At 39.0% G+C, this 23,947-nt stretch overlaps 1 protein-coding gene across 2 annotated transcripts in view; it reads left to right on the forward strand.

Moving 5' to 3' along the window:
• The window catches only part of DCAF10 (DDB1 and CUL4 associated factor 10), a 49,873-nt gene extending 29,178 nt beyond the window's left edge, over positions 1–20,695 (forward strand). Inside the window, exons 4-8 of one of the 2 annotated variants that reach the window (XM_023629693.2) lie at positions 8,702–8,904; positions 11,236–11,349; positions 14,622–14,767; positions 15,594–15,689; positions 16,045–20,695. In XM_023629693.2, the coding sequence (XP_023485461.1) occupies positions 8,702–8,904; positions 11,236–11,349; positions 14,622–14,767; positions 15,594–15,689; positions 16,045–16,092 (607 nt within the window). In that variant the 3' untranslated portion in view covers positions 16,093–20,695. Of the gene's footprint in view, positions 1–8,701; positions 8,905–11,235; positions 11,350–14,621; positions 14,768–15,593 lie in introns of both variants that reach the window. The other variant, XM_023629691.2, reaches the window with a different exon arrangement.
• Positions 20,696–23,947: the final 3,252 nt, after the last annotated feature.

A 23,947-nucleotide genomic window follows, 5' to 3' on the forward strand; every position in this document is an offset into this window, starting at 1 on the left:
TTCTCCCTCATATCTGAAGGAAATTCTTGCTGGATAGAGTATTTTTGGCTGAAGATTTTTATCCTTTAAACCTTTGAATATGTCACTCCATTCTCTCCTAGCTTGTAGGGTTTCTGTAGAGAAATCCGCTGACAGTCTGATAGGGGCTCCTTTATAGGTTATTCTCTTTTTTTTTCTAACTTCCCTGAGTATTCTTTCCTAATCTTTCCTTTTTGCCAACTTTACTACTATGTGCCGTGGGGTAGCTCTTTTTACGTTGACAAATCTAGGAGATCTAAAACCCTCCTCTACACACATTTCTCCGTCGATCCCTAGATTTGGGAAGTTCTCTTCAATAATTTCGTTAAGCACACTTTCTGCTCCATTTTCCTTTTCCATATTCTCGGGAATTCCTATGATCCTTATGTTCTTACTCCTCATTGAATCCATTACCTCTAAGAGGTTTTCCTCATTTTGTTTAATTCTTAGTTCTCTTTCTTCCTCTGTCTGGCGCCATTCAGCCTGTCTATCCTTGATTATGCTAATTTTCTCCTCTATGTTGTCTACACGGGCATTCAGGGAATCCGTATTCTGTTTTATCTGGTCCATTGTGTTTTTCATCTCAAGTAATTCTGTTTGATTCTTCTTTATGATTTCAATCTCTTTTGTGAAGTAACTCCAGAACTCAGCTTGTTTATCTTTCTCTCTGCCTCAGTGAGTTTTTTGATTATAGCTGCTCTGAACTCATTATCACTTAGTTTACCTAATTCCAAGTCCTCAGGACTTAATTCTGTGTTTTTATTGTTTTCCTTCTGGTCTTGGGCTTTTATAAATTGCTGGATGGTAGAGGAGCAGTTTTTTCTCATGGTGGTAGAATTCAGTTGCAGTTACAGCCTGTCGCCACTAGATGGGGGTCGAGAGCAGCGTGTTAGCTCTCCGCCTTTGGGGCAAGATGGCTGCGCCCACTGGCTTTGCCAGGGGGGAGGGGCTGTTACTCACACGCGCTGGTCTGGGTTCAGATCAGTTCTGTTCTCTGGTCTCCCAAGGCCCTTGATTTATAGGGTCCCCGCAGACGGAAGCTTCCCCCACCCCCGTCAGTGGGTCTCCACTGAATCCGCGGCAGGAGTCCTGGGTGATCCCCCGGTCACGCGGCCCCTCACCCGCTCCTTCCCGACCCGCGCCGTAGCGATCGCAGACTCTAGGGGAGGGAGTGATGTTCTCTCTACCGCTCCAGTGCCTCCGAGGGTGTAAGCAAAGTTATGATCTCCACCTTCTTGGTATTGTAGGTCTCTAACGAGCTGGCATTATGTTTATTCTCTGAAAGTCAGTTCTTCCAATCTTTTGTTGTATTTTGGAGGGGAGAGAATCCCGGGTCAGCTCACCCCGCCATTTTGCTCCCAGCATCCAATAAGATCAGTTTTATGCCATTATACTTGAAAACTTTGATGAAACAGTTTACTCAAAAAAAACTTAGCCAAACTGACCAAGGAAGAAATAGACAACCTGAAATAGACCTATTGTCAGGACTGATATTTAACCAATATGCATTGGTTTAGCTGAAATTGTTAAAAGGTTGAACTTCTTTCACATTAATTGATGAATAGCACTGTTCAGAATCATCCCCAGGTGTCACGTCCTGGGGCCCTCTGCCTACCCAGCCCTTCCTCTAGGGATACCTCCTTCAAGATCGCCCCATGGTCTAAAGTCCCCCCACACAGTAGAGTAATTCCAGGACCCAGTTCCAGCACTGCCACCCGCATCAATTCTGACTGGCCAGTTTTCATGCACTGCTGCTTATTTAAATATTCTGAACATCACCTCTGCCATAGCCATTAAAGAAATGGAAAAAATCAATTAAAAACTATCTACTAATAAAATGGCAGGCCTATCAGTTTTACAGGTGACTTCTACCAAATATTATAAGAAATAAAACATTACCGTTTTATAAACTGTTCAGATAACAGAAAAAAAAGGAATTCTCCTTACTTTATGTATGGAGCTAGTATAACCTTGATACCTAAACTCAACAAAAATAATATTAGAAGAAAAAAAATGAAAGGTCAATCTATAATATGAATGTAGATGCAAATATTCTAACTAAAAGGGGATTGAATCCTGTAAGATATTAATCAAAATATCATGACCAAGTTGAGTTTATTCAAGGAATGAAAAGATAATTTATCAATAGAAATTCTGTGAACCTAATTTATCAATTAACAGATTAAATAGATAAATCCATATGATTGTTTTAATCAAGGAATAAAATTCAACATTCAGTCATAATTAAAAACAAAAGAGGGGACATCATTACCAACATGATAGAGATTAAAAGGAATACAATGCAAAACTTTATGGCAACAAATTAGAAAACTTAGATAAACAAATACCTAGAGAATCACAAATTGCTTAAACTGACTCAAGAACAAATAGAAAATCTATAGACTTACAATCTATAGCAAGTAAACAAGTTGAATTTGTAATTTTAAAATCTTCCCACAATGAAAAGCCCAGGCCCAAAAGGCTTCACTGGTGAACTTTTACAGAATAAATAATACCAATCTTTCACAAACTCATCCAGAAAATAGAGGAGAAGAGAACACTTCCAACTTATTTTATGAGGCTAGTGTTACTCTGATACCAAACCAGACAAACATCATAAGAATAGAAAACTAGAGATCAGGCCTGGCCCCATGGCTGAGTGGTTAAGTTCATGTGCTCTGCTTTGGCGGCCCAGGGTTTTGCCAGTTCGGATCCTGGGTGCAGACATAGCACTGCTCATCAAGCCCTGCTGAGGCGGCTTCCCACATGCCACAACTAGAAGGACTCACAACTAAAAATGTACAACTATGAACCGGGGGGCTTTGGGGAGAAAAAGGAAAAATAAAATCTTCAAAAAAAAAAAAACTTAAAAAAAAAACAGAAAACTACAGACCAATATCCCTTAAAAAAAAAAAATAGAGAAATCCTGAACAAAATATTAGCAAATGAAACCTAGCAATGCATATATGTCACAACCAAGTGGAATTTATTCCAGGAATGCAGGGTGAGTTTAATATCTAAAAATCAATTATTGTAATATATCATATTAATAAAGGTCAAAACCCATATATAAGATCATCTTAATAAAGGCAGAAAAGTACTTGACAAAATCCAGCACCCGTTTGTGATAAAACTAGGAATAATAGGGAACCTCCTCAACTTGCTAAAGGACATCTATGAAAAGCCTATGGCTAAAATTATAATGTTGAAATACTGAATACATTCCCCCTAATATTGGGAACAAGGCAAAGGTATCTGCTCCAATCACTTTTATTCAACATTGTACTGGAGGTACAGCTGCACCAGAAGTGCAATCAGACAAGAAAAAGAAATAACAGGCATCCAGATTGGAAAGGAACAAGTAAAAGTGTCTTCAAATGCAGAAAATATAATCTTGTATATAGAAAATCTTAAGGAATTAACAAAAGAAATACTAGAACTAGTAAACAAGTTCAGCAAGGTCACCAGATATACAAGATTAGTATACAAAAATCAATTAACAGTCCAAAAATGAGTGAAGAAACCAATTTCATTCATAATAGCATCAAAAAGAATAAAGTACTTAGGAATAGATTTAACAAAAGTAGTCAAGATTTGTACACTGAAAACTATACAACATTGCTGAAAGAAATGTAAGAAGATGTAAGTGAATGGAGAGACATTCCATGTTCAAAGATTGGAAGACACAAAATCATTAAGATGGCAATTCTCTCCAAATGAATCTATGGATTCAATGCAATCCCTATCAAAATTCCAGCTGCCTTTTTTGGACAAATTGTCAAGCTTATGCTAAAATTTATATGGAAATGCAAGTGACCCAGAGTAGCCAAAACAATCTTGAAAAAGAAGAACAAAGTTGGAAGACTCATAGTTCCTGATTTCCGAACATACTGCAAAGCCATAGTAATCAAGACAGTGTGTTGGGCCAGCCCAGTGGCACAGCAGTTAAGTGCGCACGTTCCGCTTCGGTGGCCCGGGGTTCACCGGTTCGGATCCCGGGTGTGGACATGGCACCGCATGGCAAGCCATGCTGTGGTAGGCGTCCCACATATAAAGTAGAGGAAGATGGTCATGGATGTTAGCTCAGGGCCAGTCTTCCTCAGCAAAAAGAGGAGGGTTGGCAGCAGATGTTAGCTCAGGGCTGATCTTCCTCAAAAAAGAAAAAAAAAAGACAGTGTGGTACTGGCATAGGATAGGCATATAAATCAAGGGAACAGAATTGAGAGTCCAGAAGTAAACTCTTGCATTATGATCAGCTAATTTTCAACAAAGGAGCAAAGATAATTCAATGGTTGAGGAAAGGATAGTCTTTTCAACAAATGATACTTGAACAACTGGATATCCACATGCAAAAAGATGAATTTAGACCCTTATCCCACATCGCAAAAATGAACTCAAAATGGATTTCAACCTGAATGTAAGAACTAAAACTATATAACTCTTAGAAGAAAACATGGGAGTAAATCTTCACGTGACATCAAAACACAGTTGATAAAATGGACTTCATTAAAATTAAAAAACTTTGCACATCAAATGACACTATTAAGAAAGTGAAAAGAGGGGCTGGCCCCGTGGCTGAGTGGTTAAGTTTGTGCGCTCCGCTGCAGGCGGCCCAGTGTTTCTTTGGTTCATATCCTGGGCGCAGACATGGCACTGCTCATCAAACCACGCTGAGGCAGCGTCCCACATGCTACAACTAGAAGGACCCATAATGAGGAATATACAGTTACGTACTGGGCGGCTTTGGGGAGAAAAAAGGAAAAAAATAAAATCTTAAAAAAAAAAGTGAAAAGAAAAACTACAGAGTTGGAGAGAATATTTGTAAATCACATTTGATAAAGGATTTGTATCCAGAATATATAAAGAACTCTTGCAACTCACTTATATGTACACAAATAACTAATTTTATAAATGGGCAAAATATTTCTATAGACATTTCACCAAGGAAGATATACAGATGACTAATAAGCAAGCACATGAAAAGAACATCATTAGTCATAAGGGAAATACAAGTCAAAACCAAAATGAGATACCACTTCACCCCCACTAAGATGGCTTTAATAAAAAGCCAATAATGAGTATTGGTAAGAATGTGGAGGAACCAGAACCTCATAGATTGCTTGTAGGAATGTAAAGTGGTACAGCCACTTTAGAAAACAGTTTGGCAGTTTCTTAAAATGTTAAACATAGAGTTACCATATGACCCACTAATTCTACTCCAAGATAACTGCCCAAGAGGAATGAACACATATGTCCACACTGAGACTTGTACATGAATGCTTATAGTAGTAGTATTCATAATAGCTCAACAAGGGAACCCATCCAAATATCTGTCAACTGGTCAATAATGGAACAAAATGTGACATACCTATACGATGGAATACAATTTGGTAACAAAGAGGAACATTGTACTAATATGTACTACAACACAGATGAACCTCCAAAAATTATGCTAATTTTAAAAAGCCAAATCAAAAGACCAGTTACTATATGATTCTGTTTATATGAAATGTCCACAATAGGCCGATCTATAGAGACAAAAGTAAATTAATGGTTGTCTGTGGCTGGGAGTAGAAACAGAGAGTGACTGCTAATGGGCACGAGGGATTTTTTTAGGGGGATGAAAATGTTCTAAAATTGGATTGTGTTGATGATTCCACAACTCTAAATTTACTAAAAATCACTTAATTGTACACTTAAAATGAGTGAATTTTATGATATGTAAACTATACCTCAATAAAGCTGTTGAAAAACCAAACCGTTAATTAACTAGAAATATAAAGAAACTCGTCAAAAGTATACCCTAAAACCTACAGCACATTTAAAAAGGGTAAAACTTTAGAAGTTTTCTCTATAAAATCAGGAAGGAAAACATGCCTGCTGTTACTACTTCTGTTCACCATTGTTTTGGGGTGGGGGGGTGGCAGCGTCCTAGTTGGTGCAGTAAAAGAAATAAATATATAAGGATTGGAAAGGAAAAAATTAAACTATATCATTCATAGATGGTATGATTGTCTAGATCAGGAGTTGGCAAATTGTTTCTATAAAGGACCGTGTAATAAATATTTTAGGTCTCGTGTGCTATGTGGTCTCTAAGCAGTCATGGACAATACAAGAATGAGTGTGGCTGTGTTCCAGCAAACTTTCTACACAAAAACAGGCAGTGATCCAGATTTGGCCCATAGGCCACAGTTTTTTGACCCCTGGTCTATAAAGAGAACCCTAGAAATTCTGCTGATAAATTATCAGAATTAAGAAGAGTTAAACCAAGATTGTTAGATATAAGATCAAAATGTAAAAATCAGTCTTGTTCCTATTCATCACAATAAACAACTTAAATTTTTTGAAGTATATAGTTTTTAGTAGTGTAGTTTAAAATTTAATTGGTACACAGGAATAAATTCCAACAGAAGATTTGTATAAACTTTATGGAGAAAATTGTAAAATGAGTTAAGTCATTGTAAGACCTAAATAACGTCTATGGATGAGAAGACTCCTTTAAAACTACAATAAGGAAATTTTAAAAATAAAGAATATAAACTCATAAAGATGGGGAAATAGGAGAGGAAGCAATAACAATAAAATTTAGAATCTAGAAAGCAGGTAGATGAGTAGTAACTGACTTAGCAACTTACTTAAACCATTGGATTTAGTAAGTGCAAGAAAGCTGAATCTAAGCTGGCAGTGGGGAAAAGTTAAGAACTTAAGACAATTTGTACAATATCCTCGAAAGACATAGGAACTGCGACTCTGGGTACTCTGAGGTCAAAGGGGTAGCTAAAGAAAGGATTCAAGCGAAAGATATTTAAGAACTTGTATTTCCTCCCTTAATCCATACTGTGAGTGATTGACTTCCTCCCATTTCAGCATAAGTTTCAAAATTTATTCTCTAAAGAAGGTAAAATAGGGAATCTCTCTATTGAGGATGCCAGATACAGTTGAAAGCCTGAGTACCTTACCAAAATCAGGGAGATTGCATGACTGTATGCACGCTGAATATTGCACTCAGAGATCCTCAGCCTTCTTCCAGTTGAGGAGCCAAAGATGCTGACATTAGGAGTCCCTTCACCCTGTATCGTGAAGCTCAGGCCTACCCCTCTTCTCAGAGTCCCAGGCGGCTTTTTCGTTCCCTACTCTTAATTACCAGCAGACAGCCAAAGATAATCAGACCTGTGAGAAGAGCTTCTAATATAAAGACCTACGCAACTGGGGAGATATTTTGGAAGAAGTAGACACTGTATAGGGAGAGGAAAACTTAAAATTTTAAAAAGTCTATCAGTATCCTCAGAGAGATGAGAAAAGACATTGTGTGCTTGAAGCATTGAATGCTGACTGAAGGATGCAGCGATCCTTCAGAGGAGAGAAATGGAGGGGACTTTTAACGTAGTGGCATTGCTCTACTTCTTAACACGGGTGAGGAGTCACAGGTGTTCGGTTTTCTTTCAATTCTACATTTTTTATTTATGTACTTTTCTGTAGGTATGATACAGTTCACAATTTTAAAAATAATTAACAAAGAAAGGAAATAAAAAGAGGAATAAAAAAACATAAGCAAGGAATAAAAATCTATTCAAAAGACCAGACAGATTTGAAAAAGAGCCACATAGAACTTAAAGAAGTAAAAAAATGCAATTACGGAAATTGAAAAAAAAATAGGAGAAGGTCAAGTAGCAGATTAGACACGGCTTAAAAAAACAGATTGGAAGATAGAAATTGAAAAATTACCCAGAGTGCAACATATGGAAATGAGGAGCTAGAAAACATGAAAGAGCAATTATCAGACAAGGATAGTCAAATGTGAATGTTTCAGACATCTATTTGGAGCTCCAAAAGAATAGAGAAAATAGTTGAGAAGCATTATTGGACTAATGACAGAAAATTTTCTGGAAAATGTGAATAACATGAATCTTAAAATTTAGAAAGTAAAATGAATCCCAATAAAGATAAATAGAAAGAAATCCAAATTTACGCATATCAAAGTGAAACTGCAGTACTGCAAAGACAAAGAGAAGACCAGACAGAAGGGGTAAAAAAAGATAAATTATCCAGGTAACAATTAGACTAATAGAAGACTTAGAAATAGCAACAGTGGAAGCCAGAGCTCAGTGGAATATTATCCTTAGTATTCAGAAGGAAGTAACTAGCAACCTAAAGTTATATGCTCAGCTAAACCTTTAATCAGAAGAGTGAAGTAGGGGCCACCCCGTGGCTGAGTGGTTAAGATCGTGCGCTCCGCTGCGGCGGCCCAGGGTTTTGTCAGTTCGGATCCTGGGCCTGGACATGGCACCGCTCGTCAAGCCATGCTGAGGTGGCGTCCCACATGCCACAACTAGAAGGACCCACAACTAAAAATGCACAACTATGTATTGGGGCGCTTTGGGGAGAAAAAGGAGAAATCTTTAAAAAAAAAAGAAGAGTGAAGCAAAGATTTTCAGAACTATAAAAAGTAAGAGAGTTTACCTCAACAAAGTCCTCCTTTTAAAAATATACTTCAGAAAGACAATAATCTAAAAGGGAAAGTTGGAGATGAAAGAAGGAATGGTGAGCAAAAAAAGATTGTTAATCATGTGTAAGCTAAGTATACATTGACTGTAAATTCTAGTTTGAAGGGCAAAAATCCGACTGTCACTGACTCCTTATCTTTATGATAACTCTAGGTTGTGTCGGTTTGATTCTTCTGCAGGTGTACAGAAGATGGGTGTCCGCATAAGAAGTTCTTTCACACACGTTTTCTCATGCGGATGAGATTAACACCAGATTGTTCCAAAATGTTGATCTCAACGTCCTCTGGATATCTCTTGATTCTGCATGATCTTGACTTAACCAAGTCTTTAGAAGTAGGCAGCTATCCCATTCTGAGAGCAAGAAGAACCACATCAAGTTCAGGTAAGCTTGTCTTTTTTGGTTAAAGAGTTTTCCAAAGAGTCTCAGACATAGGGATGTTACGTGTTTCCATTCTGATAATGATAGCAGGAAGATGGAAAGAAAATCAAAAGACATTCTTTGGAAGGCTCAGTGAGAGCTTTTTTCCGAAGGAAGTGTAAAGACCTATATGTATCTCTGACATAGCATTAATTTGTGCCTCTGTATCACAAATGATCTAGAAAGAATAAGTGCCAGCTCTAAAAATATTTTCTTTTAGCTCTCTGCTAGCCATAAAAATCTTTCAACAGTATTTCTAAATCACCACTATCTCAAAAATTAGTGATGGCCCCCCAAAAAATTAAATTAAATTTTTAAATAAAGGGGGCTGGGCCGGCCCGGTGGCGCAGCGGTTAAGTGCGTACATTCCGCTTCGGAGGCCCCGGTTTCGCTGGTTTGGATCCTGGGTGCGGACATGGCACCACTTGGCAAGCCATGCTGTGGTATGCGTCCCACATATAAAGTGGAGGAAGATGGGCATGGATGTTAGCTCAGGGCCAGTCTTCCTCAGCAAAAAGAGGAGGGTTGGGATTGTAACCTATCAATAACTCAATAAAAAAAAAAAAAAAAAAAAAGAGGAGGGTTGGCAGCAGATGTTAGCTCAGGGCTAATCTTCCTCAAAGAAAAAAAAACATTAGTGATGGCACAAGGTAATATCAATCGTTTTAAGTCCTTCTGGAACCTAGCGGAGCTTTTAAGTTATGGTCAATAGAGAGTTTTAATTTTAAGTCTATCTTGTATCCTGACTTCCAGGTGTCCAGACACAGGTAGCTGGTGCCATCTTGTCTCATGACCCTGAAATATCCTCTTGCTAAAGCCCTGTTCCTTCTCCTGCTGCTGATTCCCTTAGACTTAAGTGAAATTGGGGCTCAGAAAAACTTATGCACTATAATTCATCTACATTTTGTGATATTTCATCCACCTTTCAGAAAAAGAGGGCTGACCTGGGAACATACCCATTATTTATAATACTGTGTTTATGAAGCAGAATCCAGAAAAAAAGACTTAAGCATTTGGAACACATAATGTTCATAAATTGCTGTTAAAAGCCAGCTTCACATGGTTGGACGCTTTCTCCTGTGTGTGCACAGGGCTACTTCTGAAGACTCCTTTGGGAACAGTCAGGCCTCACTATACATGGTTGCCCAATTTCACTGCTAAAGTAGAAATTTAGGTTTTGTCAACTTACTTGCAGTGAAGGGATTTCATAAATATGCAAGTACAATCCTTTTAGATTCAGAGGTTTTTTTTAGGTTTAACATTAATAATCAACTTAAGCTTAGTGAGAAGTAGTGATTTAGAAGAGAAGGTCTAGTCAGAATTTTTTGACTCAAAAACCAAGATGATTTTCTGTCTTCTAGGGGTAATTCTGATGCTTAGTGACATCAAAGAGAATCAGATTAATAAGTCTCCACAGAAGTGTGGGGCCACTAGAAAAGTGTGATGATACAGAGTTTAGTATTTGGGGTAATACATCAAACTCAACTATCTGATATTCACTTTGTTTTATTTTGCCACAGATTTAATGTAAAGTATGTATTGCATTTCAAAGATAGTATTCACATAATTTCAAGAATACTAGTAGAAGTTTTTGCTGTGCTTTAAGAAGGATCTGTTCATGTTCTCAATAATGGGCATGTTGTTTGGACCCTATTCTAACATTTAACAACGGGCTGAACAGCTCAGTTTTCATTCTTACTAAATTTTCTTGTTTGATTTCATTACAGAAATGGAGAAACAAAGATGCTCCTTTGTTTGTTTAGTTTTTCATTTTTATTTCACTTAAGCAATTCATTGCTTAAAAAGTATAAAGGTATAAAAGGTTTTAGAAAGGGACTAGGCCTTAGATAAAACACTTCAAAGAGCTGTCCTGCCTACCTCAGTCTTAGTTATAGGCCAGTTTTTTTTTTTTTTTTTTTTTGAGGAAGATTAGCCCTGAGCTAACATCTGCTGCCAATCCTCCTCTTTTTTGTGCTGAGGAAGACTGGCCCTGAGCTAACATCTGTGCCCATCTTCCTCTACTTTATTTGTGGGACGCCTACCACAGCATGGCTTGCCAAGTGGTGCCGTGTCCACACCCGGGATCCAAACCGGTGAAACCCGGGCCACCAAAGCAGAATGTGTGCACTTAACCGCTGCGCCACCAGGCCGGCCCCTATAGGCCAGTTTTAAGTAGACATGTACTTGCCATGTTTTACATGGATTTTAACATTATGGTTCAAGTAGATGATTAAAAAGTTGAGACACTACCAGAGTTTTGCTACATTTATTGTCAGAACTTTTTGTATTTTCAAGATCTGAGCACTTCATCAAGTTCATCTGGTCCTAGAGTTTCTGGTTCACCTTGTCATCATGGTGATTCTAATTCATCTTCTGAGAAACATATGTCACGAGCCTCCCAAAGAGAAGGTAGGTTAAAATTTGGATTTTATAATCTTACAATAGATTCTACCAAATAGCTTTCTTTAGTTTGGTTTTAATCCATAAAAATAAAAGCCAGTAAAGATGAGGCTATTCCTTGCTGCTCAGTCATCATTTTCAAAGTGCTAACCAGAGTCTGTAGGGTTGAATATCTTGGATTTAAATCTTTGTTGGAATTTGAGCTTCGGTTTTATTTCCTGGGCTTAGTTTAGTCTAGTTTGGAGAGGCAGTCATGTGCTGTATATGTTGTTTCAGTCAACTATGGACTGCGTGTAGGACGGTGGTCCCATTAGATTACTACCCTGTGGCCTAGGTGCATAGTAGGCTATACCACCTAGGTTTGTGTGAGTGCACTCTATGATGTTCGCATAATGACAAAATTGCCTAATGACGTATTTCTCAGAACGTATCCCCATCGTTAAGCGACGTATGACTGTAGTTGGGAAATGTAGATTCCAATCAAAGCTGCTGTGGAAATTAAATGAGATTATGCATGTGACAGTGCTGTATACACACAAGGGGATGAGTTTATCAGGGGCTTGTGAAAATCGCCTGGTTCCAGCCCAGGAGGCTTTTTGCTCTGCCATTTCCTTATCTGAGCAATACCTGACAGCCTCAGACAGGTTGTGGGATAAAGTGAGCTACAATCTAGCCTCACTCTGCTTTTGCCAGTTTTCCCCCAGCCAGTCTGGCAGAACTAGCTGCTTAGCCCATTCCTTCCACCCTCAAATTCAATGCTTTCTGCCTGTGCACATTTCACCTACCATCCCTCTCCGTACTAATCCACATCTAAGCTCTTAAACTGCACTTTTTGTTTGTCATCCTCTTTGTGGACTGATGGCCACATAGTTTTTTTTGTATTTTGGGTCAGCTTTTGGAGATAAGCATGTCTCCTACCTACATATTTAGGGGAGGGTCTATACATCAAACTTCTAATATGTTTTCCCTGGGTGACCTCACCTGATCGGTGCTCAGTAAATGCATACTTGATTATTTTGCATGACTACTTATGTGAGTAGGATGGTTTGAGAGCCCTTCCTAACCTAACCTAACCTATAGCCTATTCGCTCTCCTCTGGATGTTGAAGACTGTGATGTTTCACTTAAGGTTAAAAACTCCTCCTCTTAGAACTGATCGGTGGTTGCCAGGGGAAAGGGGGGTGGGGGGAGGGCACTGGCACTAGGGGTGAAGTGGTGTAACTACAACATGACTAATAATAATGTACAACTGTAATTTCACAAGGATGTTAACTTTTATAACCTTAATAAAAAAAAAAAACCAACAAAAACTCCTCCTCTTAAATTGAGAGACGCATGTCGAGATGTGTGACAGTTCTCCTTTGATTTGTAGCAGAAACTTCTTTTACAGATTCTACCTGTTCTTCTCCTTCTACTTTGGCCATGGGAAACGAGCCAAGGCTCTTAACAATCATTAAGAAAGATCTTTATTGATTAACTAAACCATCCATGAGAAAAAGAAACTTAATTTAAGAAGAATAGTTAACATGCTTGCCTGCTGCAGTGGTAAACCCAAAACCAGTTTCATGCTCTAGAGAGTTGGGAAGGGGAGAAGAGACGATGTATGGGGAACCTGGGCAGAGAGAGGTAGAGAATTAGGGAGTGGAAAGAGAGAACGAGGCGGGACTTACAGGTAAGATTGCTCTGAATGTTGGGAATCCTGGGTCTTCAGGTGTCAGAATATGTTAGCACCGTACTTTGGCAGATATAATAACTATATAGAGCGGAGGCTTTCAAACTCTTTTCAGGATTAGAACTCTGTTTTTGACATGAAATCTGCTGTGGATTCTTAGGGATGTAGCACAAGAAAAGTGGAGTAGCACCCACCCTGGTGGCCTAGTGGTTAAATTTGGCGCTCCGCTTCAGCGGCCCAGGTTCCATTCCCAGGCGCGGTCCTACACCACTTGTCTGTCAGTGGCCATGCTGTCGTGGCAGCTCACATACAGAAAGAGGAAGATTGGCCATAGATGTTGGCTCAGGGCAAATCTTCCTCAGCACACACACACAAAAAGTGGAGTAACTCTGTTTCAAGTGAAATTAGGAAGGCCCTTGACCCTCCACTCTTCCCCACTCCATCTCTACCCTGGACCTCATGTGGTTCCCCCGTTTTGCCAGCTCTTAAGGAACTTCCAAGGAGCACAGCTCAAAAACCACTACTTACCTATTTAGAATGGGTTTGTTTTCTGCTTTTGTTATACACTTTCAAAATTAATTCTTGAAATAGGGGTTTGTTTTTCTCTAAAATTGTCATTAAAGTTCAATCACATGTGAAATCATTATTTAGGTATAGTGTGGTTGTAATAATATAATTTAGCTTCACAGGTTTCCATCAATGCTGTAGTAATGTAAAGGGAATCTTTTAAAAGAAGATAACACGAGTACTTGAGAAATCATTCACAGAGGGTCTGACAGACAGTTCATTATCTTCACAGCAGCTCCTTCCACAGGCAGAAAAGTGTTGAAATATTTCTCTTGATATTAAATTTCTAAGCTGCTTCCTTGTAACTTCTATGAAAGCGGTTCTTCACATACCTGAGGGGTATGACATACTCCTGTGAGTGACAGTGGCTTACTAAAGCAGTCACTTTCATTGGGGGCTAGGTAGGAGGAAATGATGGGCCATAGCTGAGTACCAGGAATATGTATCTTTGGCAGTTTCTCCCACCACTTATTTTGACATGTCTCTATGTGAGGTCTCCTCCCTTACTTCCAAAATTATAGGTCTATTTTTGTTTATAGTGCTGTCCTTAGGGGCCATAAGTTCTGCTCCTTTTACACATAATAGCCTTTTATTTATATACAGGCAAGCTTCAGGGCTTCCAAGTATTTCCTTCTCTGGACTAGAGAGCACCAGGTCCTCTGGGATGAGAATCATTATCTTTACTTTTCCAGATCCTTTTCATGTCACATAACTTTGATTCTTACTTAAAGAGCTTTCTGAGCTGTAGATCCAAATGAAAAGGACCCCTAATCAGCTTGAATGCCTTAGCCTTAGGTCTTCAGTGATTCCTGCTGCAGGAAGTTGGATTCTTTAGTTCTAGCCATACCCTCCCCCATACCCCACCCCAAAGACACACTCACATCCCAAACACTTAGGGACACCATGTTAGTCTACATGTGGTAGCATAAGGGGCAGACGAAGGAATGAAAGCATGGGGGATGGCTGCCAGAAATGAGCGCTTTGGTGAGCTGCCTTAGTCCTTTGGTAATACAAATCCCATGTCCAGTTTTTTTGTATCTCAGGAGTTGCACCACGAAATAGTCTTGAAGTCTTAACCCCCGAAGTTCCTGGTGAGAGAGACCGTGGAAACTGCATCACATCCTTACAGCTGCACCCCAAAGGCTGGGCCACTCTTCTTCGGTGCTCAAGCAACACTGACGATCAGGAGGTATGGGCAGCAGCACTCTACCTTCAGCAGCGCCGGTGGAACAAATTGCCCTCGCCCTGTGTGCTCAGGGGATCTTCATCCCTTGAAAACCCTTCTTCCTCCTCTCCGGCCTGGCTATGGCAAGCTGGGCAGTACTGTAAGGCAATCAGCAGCTCAGATTGTGCCCATCTTCTTAATTCTTGCCTCCTTCATCTCATTGTAAAAAACACCCTTATCTGGTAAACATAGGACTGAGATGTTTCAGCTAAGCTGGCTAAATGTGAGGTTTTGCTAAGGCAATTGAGTATTATAATTTTCTCTTTTTAAAAACTAGGGCAAATTTTGGGAAAGGACTAAACTGATGACTAGGGGAAAAGGCCTTCTATGACCTTGTGATTCTCATCGCTCTGGAAAGCAGGAGTCCTCCAAGGATCTCATTATCTCTAGAAGCCACAACTGAAAGAAAGAGAGAAGAGCCTTTGAAGTGTGTAGGAGGAGAGGTATTCTAGGGCTTGGGTGTCTGAGCCCTGGAATTTTTTAAATATCAAGATTGTTGCTACTCTCAGAAAAGGGAATTATTACTACAGAAATCACAGCAGCCTCAGGGAGTAAAAAGCTCAAAGTGTCACAGCACAGAACAACCTTAGCTTATGAAGATAAGAAGGGATGGGTCCGACGAATTTTGTTAGTTGGGAGGGAGGTCGCATTCATCTGCGTGATTTCTTGCAACAATTCTGTGGCTTTGGCATTCTGTTGAGCTTTTTTAAAAATCTCAATATTTTAAAAAATATGTGTAGCACTATTTGGGGCTCTCTAACTTTGGTTTGTGTCTCTTCTCTCCCCTTAGTGGACTTGTGTCTATGAATTCCAAGAAGGAGCTCCTGTGCGACCTGTCTCCCCTCGCTGTTCTCTACGACTGACTCATTACATTGAAGAAGCCAATGTAGGCAGGGGTTATATCAAAGAACTTTGCTTCAGCCCTGATGGGCGAATGATTTCTTCCCCACATGGCTACGGGATTCGCTTGTTGGGATTTGACAAACAGTGCAGTGAACTTATTGACTGTCTGCCCAAAGAAGCCAGTCCCCTGCGGGTGGTCCGCTCTTTGTACTCGCACAACGATGTGGTACTGACCACCAAGTTCTCTCCAACACATTGCCAGATTGCCTCAGGGTGCCTTAGTGGGCGGGTTTCTTTGTATCAGCCAAAGTTTTAGGCACAATTTACATCAAATAAGGAACTCTTCTGGTGTTTAACTTACAAATTACTTCAATTTACGTGAAGTATTTTCTTTTTAGAAGATCTTAAAAGTTTGGATGAAGATCCTGGTTCTTATGGGTCCATGAAGACATCTGTGACCTGAGTCCTTGATCCTCCAGCGTCATAGGGGCAGCGCCAAGTTAGACTCTATGCAGCAGCATCTTTTGCAGCATTCCTCTCCTCCTGCTGATCTGCGCCACTCAACTCCAGTTCTTCTGGGTATTTTGCATGGTCGCTCTTGTCAAGTTTCTTTTTTTAAAAAATTTTTCTGATGTTGGTGTGAATTTTGTGGACATTTGGCAGTTTGATTGGGGTAGGAGAAACCCGTGACACTAGTATTGAATAAAACCCAGAAATCTGATGTTGGCATACTGGATGTTGAAAAAGAAATTTCATCTTCACTTATCGGTATACTTGGCCTTTTAAAGTTGCTGTTATGTTTCTCTATAATGAGCACAGATAATGGCATTATTATCATAACTGTTAGATAGTCTTGCAACAAAATGTCTTTTAAGTTTCCTGTTAAAATTATACATATTTTTTCACCATGAGAGGGATCTTGTTGTGAAATTCTAGAAAAAGTATTCACTTCTCTTTGTAATTTACTTGTATGAATTTAAAAATCTCTAGCATGTGTCCTTACTTGGTGTTTTGTTCCTGTCAACGGCATTAGAAAGGAAAAGAGAAGGAATGGGCTTTGGTCATTTCCATTGTATAGAAGAGGATTTATTTAGTAGATGTGTACACTATCTGGCTACAGAGTGATGAGAACAGTGTGGCTCAGATTTTCTGTTTTCTCTGCCAGATTATTTGAATCAGACATGATGACGAGTTAGAGTATTAGGGTGGAGGGGAATCAAGAATAAAGAGGTCGTTTTACTCATCTTTCTTTCTTAGCCAAGTGGCACAAGCTCACTCTCTCACCGCTAGTGAGAGGAGAGCTGCAGGCCTCTTCAAGCTGTTGTCATAACGATGATGTCAGTGACTTGCATGTCAAGGCTACGAGCTGATATGGAGACCTTTCTCCGTGTTTTGTTATGGAACACAGCAAGTAAAAAACATCGGGCAAAGGTCCAGCACGGGCTGGCTGCTCTGCTGAAGCAGCTTTTTTCTGGTCTCCTCTGCACTGCATGGTGTATTGTGTTTAGAAAGGATTTGCCAGAGGCTAGATTAATTTAAAGCACTAGCTAGTTTTTCCCTCTTAGATCACATTCTCTTAGGCCAGTTTCTCAAACATTAGGGTGAAAAATACAGAAACCTGGCCCTCACCTTAGGAGGTTCTCACTGAGCCAAGGAAAGGACAAGAAGCTATAATTTTAACAGGAACCCCAAGAAATCTTTATTCAGGTGGTCCCTGGATCACAGTTTGAGAAACACTACCTTAAATATCAGTAAATACTTCTGTACCCATCAGGTGCTTAACATAACTCCCAGAAGGTGTTTTGATTATTAAAAAAATAATAATAAGTAAATGAAAGCAATTTAAGAGGTAGAAAATAACTTAAAATGGAATCAATCTCATTATTTGATGAATGAGAGAAATTAAGTGACTTGCCTAAGGTCATCCTGCAAAAATTAGTGGCAAAATTAGGACTTGAATTCAAGTCTCCTAATTCCTTGCTCAGGGCAATTTCTACTGTAGTATGCTGGCTGTTAAAACAATGACTTTGTCCTTAAATTGTTTTATTGTGAATACCCTTAAACTAGCCAATGGATTGAAAAAGGAAGGCCTGGGAGTAGATGCTGAGAATTGCAGCCATAAGAAGAAGAGTATTTTACATCTTACAGAAATGTTTAAGCAACCCAAATATGTGAATAAAAATGACATTTCTTTGTAGGACCTACCACCCAGCCGTTGACACACATGTATAGAGGTTACATCTCACTTGGAACAGTGTTGGCTCTAGGAGAAATTTTTTAAATTATGTCATTTTACCATCGATATTAAAAAAATTGGAAATTTTTCTGTCATCAAAAATATTACCACAAAGCATGGTGAAATCACAGGTTTGCCATAAACTTTTTTAAAAAACACTTATTTAAAAGAAAATAAAATTTTGGAGGCAAAACCACCCAATGTTGACATTAAAAATAAGCTACTAAGTACAATGATTATATTGATAATCAAAAGAAGGTTCCATGAATTGCATCCCCTTTGGAGAGAGAGTTCCATGTCAGCTGTGGGCCCACGTGTTGCCCAGCGCTGAATTTCAGTCCATTGTTCTTTAACCACTATCATGTGCCTGTCATGTGCCAGATAAAGTACACACCTTGCTACTAACCCTCATAAAAACCTTGCAAGGTAGGGGGCATGAGTACCAGTTTACTTTGGAGGAAATGGGGGGTTAGAAAGTTTAAGTGATTTGCCTTAAGACACAGAGCTGGCATGGGTGGCAGCATGGGGATTCAAACCCACGTCTGTTGTAGTCCAAAGTCTGTGCTCACTACTCTACCACTTTGTTCTTTAGTTTGTAAAGGATGGTAAACTGGCATGTTAATTTACTTGTTTAGAATCCTCTGGAAGTTCTTTATTACAGAATTGGCTTATCTTCTGCATCATGTAAAAGAACATTTACAAGATGGACAATTTCCGTTAGAATTAATACCATAAACTGCAGGGCATACATACAGTCCATTCCTAACAAAAAAACCCCAAGCAGGATAAGCAGCTATAAAATAAAGAAAAATGGAGAATAAACAGCCTTGTATAAAAATAGAGCCACGCAGATAAGAATTAAAAATTAACAGCCAGCAAACTCAACAAAACAACCTTTGTCTTCTTTGAGGTATGGTCATGATAAAAAGTCATCAGGGACATTAATCAAAGAATCAAAGGGCATCAGGAATGCTATACTATTGGAGGAAATTACATCTTACCATTTCATAGTCCCATTTCACTTAGAATATAAATTCTAAACTGGTGTTTTTTACCCTAAATTTTATTTAGTCATTTTTTTCCTGATAATTGGTAAATATATCATAATTGGTAATGTGGTATAATTGTTGGTAAATGTATAAATTATACCTCTGTTTTAAAAAGCTTTCTGCAGAACAGTATATTTATGGCAATGCTGTTGAATGAGTTCAGGAATATGAAATACACAGCAGTTCCTTATTTTCAACTGTGAAAATGAAGTGGCTAAAGCAGAAGAGATCTCTATTTTAATCTTTTGAAAACATGTGTGGTCTGTCTTCTCGAAGCCCAAAGAACATGTATATTTTGTTATTTCTCCTTGTTACATCCCTGAGGTTATACCAAAAATTTTAGGAAAACAAGCAAGAAAAAGGTAAATTACATGTTCCCCGCTCCTCTGTCTAGAACCAGGATCACATTATATCATTGTTAAAGTTTTGTTTTCCAGAAAGTGCAATATAGGAAAAACAATCTGAGAGTCTTTTAGCAGCCTAGTGTTTCTGCTGTTAGTCAGCATGTATGGCACTGGCATCCGTAGGTCTCTGTTCAGTTTGTGTTTAGCGGGAGAAATAGTCTGATAGGCTGATAACCGACTGATGACAATCATCCCCAGTTACTGACCAGCAGTCACTGAGAACCATGAAAATTCACTCAGTGACACCCTGCGTTGCTCATGAAGGAAAGCAGAGAAATGAATTTTGGGGTAGCTAGTGCATATCTCTTAAGTGCCAAAATTTGAAACTTGTGATTATTTTTGATGCGCGTCTTTCAGATGTGTTAGTATACCTCCCTGCCTTCTTAAACAGCATGCTCAGTATAATTCACTTTTTCATGATGAAAAGGATTCATGTGTTATTACAGAAAGTATTCATGTATTGTTACAAATGCCCATTGAGCTCTGATGTCTGTAAAATACTTCATAAAATGTAAAGGGCTATAACAAATATGAGTTAGTCTCACTTATTATAAAGTGATTCCCTCAGCCCTGAGGTAGGTAGAATCATTTGCCTCAGATTACTGGCATTTCGTTTAATTTAAAAATTTTTATATCTGCTAAGTAGTTTGTTCTGTCTCCTACCACCCTGTCAATATGCCTGCCTCTAACAGGCTCCGCTTCCTTCTGCTGTGCTGTGTTCCTCTGTTAGGAGCTGGGGCACGAGACAGCCGAGCTGCTCAGTGTGCACAGAGCTGGACGAGCTCCCACGCACAGGCTTTGAGCCAGCTCTCCTGGTTGCCTACCACCTTTCTGACAGGTTCACAATAACCGTCTGGATAATAGAAGTTCCCAGTTAAAGCCTAGGCTAGTGATTTTCTCCGTTGCCACTAAGTAAAATACGACAAACTAATGATGCTGCTGGGTTAAGTAATAAACAGCAATCTACCAAAGTGTGCAAAGCAACAGCACAGGCTCTGTATTTGCACGGGCTCTTTCATGCTTTCAAGAAAAAAGAAGAGTGCAGGGGGAAAAAAACCAGTGACAATAAACTCCAGATGGACTTAGTATTTTTGATACCATTAAACTTTGTCAATAACCATTAAATATATCCTTAAATTATCACACGTTGTTGCAAATGAAAATTCTCAAAAGCAAAGTCTCAAATTGACCTGTATGCTGCTCACTTTAGCTGTAAATGAACCAGTGATAGAAATGTGTTTTACCAAAAGCTCCAAGGAACCCTCTTACATACACACACCTCCTGTATGTATGTGTATATAAATGTCACTATAAATGAAAATGTCACCCAGAGATAATAAAATAATTTTTAAAATTTAAATCTGGTCCAAAGTATTTAAAATAGAATTTTCAGCTTTCCTTCTTCCTCATTTAGCTTTCATGTTTTTTACATTAAAGGTTGAATCTATGAATTTTCTTTTAAATTTCACTGCATCGACCATTTCCAAATTGTGCTCTCTGGTAATTTTAGATTCACATTTTCAGGAAATATGGAGTGTTCCAGATAATATACTAGACACTAGAACGTTTTCTCACTAGGTTCCAGGTGCTAAGTTCTCAGGGTAGACTCGCAGCTCCGTGAGGGCAGGGGACGTCTTACTCCCAGGGCCAGTGCAGGAGGGGACAGAGTCGTCATTCAGTGAATATTTGTTAAATGAATCAAATGAACATCACCATGTGGCTCCACGTTCCCAGGAAGCTAGAATGTGCTGTGCAAATTATTCAGTACTAGCGGAATCCATCATTTATTATTACAATGAACAGACTGTATTCATCAGAGTAAGATTTTTTCCTGACCATAATGTCAGAAAAACTAAGCATTTCTCATTGATTTGGAAAACTGCAAGACTCAGGTTTTCCTTCAGCAGACACCTGACTCCCTGCCGTCTGCCTGGTTCAGTGCTAGGGGCTCCAGGGACAAAGACGACTGCGGTGTTGGTCTTCCGGAGCTGCGGCTGAAATAGCCTCAGGCAGGGCTGGCTCCATGGGGCGCGACCTGTGCAGTGAGAGAGCGGCCTGCACCGAGAAGGGCCGCAGGCTGGGTTTAATGCTCTGCTGGAGCAGTCTTGAAAGTCTTCATTTTTGGAACAAGAGGCTCACAATTGTATTTTGCACTTGGCTCACAAATTATGTAACTGGTCCTGCTTGAATAGCACTCTTTTGACATGGCGGAAATCAGCACTATAATATCTTCTATCTACCTTGTAGTAAAGATGTTCACATTCACTGAAAACTAGCTATAAAGTGAAAGATTTAGCAAAAGAACTTCTAAAATCTGAAACTAAAACTACCTCCCTCCCACAACTTTTTAACAAATAGATGTTCTTCATTTCAGAATTAGAAAAGCTTTCTAAAAATGAAATGGGCTTTTACCTTTTCAGCTGAATTGTTTTGAGTTTTTCAGATGGGTGAATGTAGAGCTGTAGGTGAATTTATTTTATCTACGTACATACCTACATACAATTTTAAGGTTTTAATACACATTTTATTAACACGTGCACTATTTTGGTATAAGTCTACCTCATAATGTGCTTTTAGAAAAATAACTGCTACTTTGAAACATGTGACACACTTTTTGTGTGTGGTTAACCTGTTTAAAAGGTTGATGGCAAACTTGCATTTAGGAGCAGTTCGAAAATTTGTGTTCAAATTGCTTCGGTGTTCATTTCTAGACCAGAATCCAGCCTAAGGCTGGGGCAGAGGCAGGGGCTCGGTGGTTCGTGTCAGTGATAGTCTAAACTTTTCTGATCATGTAACCCCTATCAGAAAAAGTTAGAGAATACACCCCAAGTTTTGATTATTTTAAATTATATATATATACTATACTAATTTATTATGTACATTATAAAACAGGTACAGAGAAAAGGAAATTTTAAAAGGATAAGATTTGAAAACAATCACAGTCCTACATGACCTCCGGCACTCCCAGGGGTCCCCTTGTGCTCCCACCGGGATGTGCACGCTTCATTGTGTCAAGGCCACTATTCTAAAGCACAGAATTGGCATTTTACACTGAAAACACATTTACTAAGATCCAGTCCACATCCATCCACTAACGTTCTGGCCGTTTACAAGTTTGTTGGATGTGAATCATGTTTTGTAGAGTTGTATAAATTAGTTCTTTATTCAGTGAAAATTGCACTCATATCAATAGGAAGCATAGTTGATAAATTTTTACTTTTGTTGTTGAGCTGTACACAGTGATTGGTTCTTGAATAGATAAACTCGGGACACGCCGTTTTTCAGGGTTCCTTAGAATGACATTTTCCTGTTGTATTATTTAACAGTGTGATTGGTCATTCATTTTACTGCACTATGTTAATTCACCAGGAAAATAACAGTCATATTTGGGACACTCTTTTTTTGGGGTAAGTCACTGAAGAGAAAAATAGAGGGAATCCCTTTCAATTCTGATTATTTTGTGAAATTAATCATTTAGTTAAACATAATACTAATTATCACCATTTCAGTTACTTCTATGACCGATATATTTTGGGCTATTTAAAAAGTTTTTTATTTTAAAGGAAACAATTATTTGGCTTGCAATACTACTAATGAATTAACGATTTATATTAGTTTCCTATTAGTGATGTAACAAATTACCACAAACTTAGTGGCTAAAACAACACAAATTTCCGTCCACTGTTTTCCTCCAGGCCCTTCCCTTCCGGCAAGGGACGTGAAAAGTGCTGCTCAAATTCTGCCATTAGAATCACCTGGAGGGGTTGTGAACAGATTGCTGGGTCCACCTCCAGAGTTTCTGATTTCTAGGTCTGGGGTGGGAGACCCCATTTTGCATTTCTAACGTTTCCAGCTGATGCTGTAGGTCTGGGGACCACAGTTTGAGAACAAGAGATGCAGAAAATGCAGTTAGGGTTTAGATTTTTTGGATGACAGATCCCATGAATCTCTCCGTAGATAAAGGAAGCCAGTTCAGAGAACATCTTCACTTCGGAGACTGGTCTAGATGGACGACAGTGCGTCCTCAGCACTGCCATTCTCACTACCTTGTCCAGTTGGCACTCCTCCAGCAAGAGCTGACTTCCCTAATTTAACAGGACATTTAAGTTACTGAGCAGTTAATGAAGTCAGGTCATCTTACCTTCTCAGGAGCAGACCTGGTGCCGTGTGGCTTCCAACTCAAGAAGAGGCGGCTGCTCCAGCAGTGCACACTCTGGGGAGTGAGCGTCAACACTGCACCTGTCGCTCACAATCAATCCAGAAAGGGAGCAACTGAAACTTTAACCAGGGCAGACACAACTCAGAACATCTTTTTAACCTTTTTCTGGGAAATAGCTGTTTCCATCGAGAGCCATTTAAATTATGGGTACATTCGACTTCTGCGTGGATGTTAACTTGCAAAAGCCCTTCACTATAAAAGATGAGTTTTTGTCTGGGTGAAATGAAGGATCCAAATTTCATTGTGAAAGGATTACTTTTTAAAAGTTAAATACAAAGTATCAGATCTGTTCTGAATACATTCTATTTATTCTTAAGCAGTTATTACCTACATAGTTTGTGTGTGTGTACTTAATAAATGTATTTAATTAAAAGAAGGATTTCCTGGCATTTA

Source organism: Equus caballus, chromosome 25, assembly GCF_041296265.1.
Source record: "Equus caballus isolate H_3958 breed thoroughbred chromosome 25, TB-T2T, whole genome shotgun sequence".
Classification (NCBI taxonomy): Eukaryota; Metazoa; Chordata; class Mammalia; order Perissodactyla; family Equidae; genus Equus; species Equus caballus.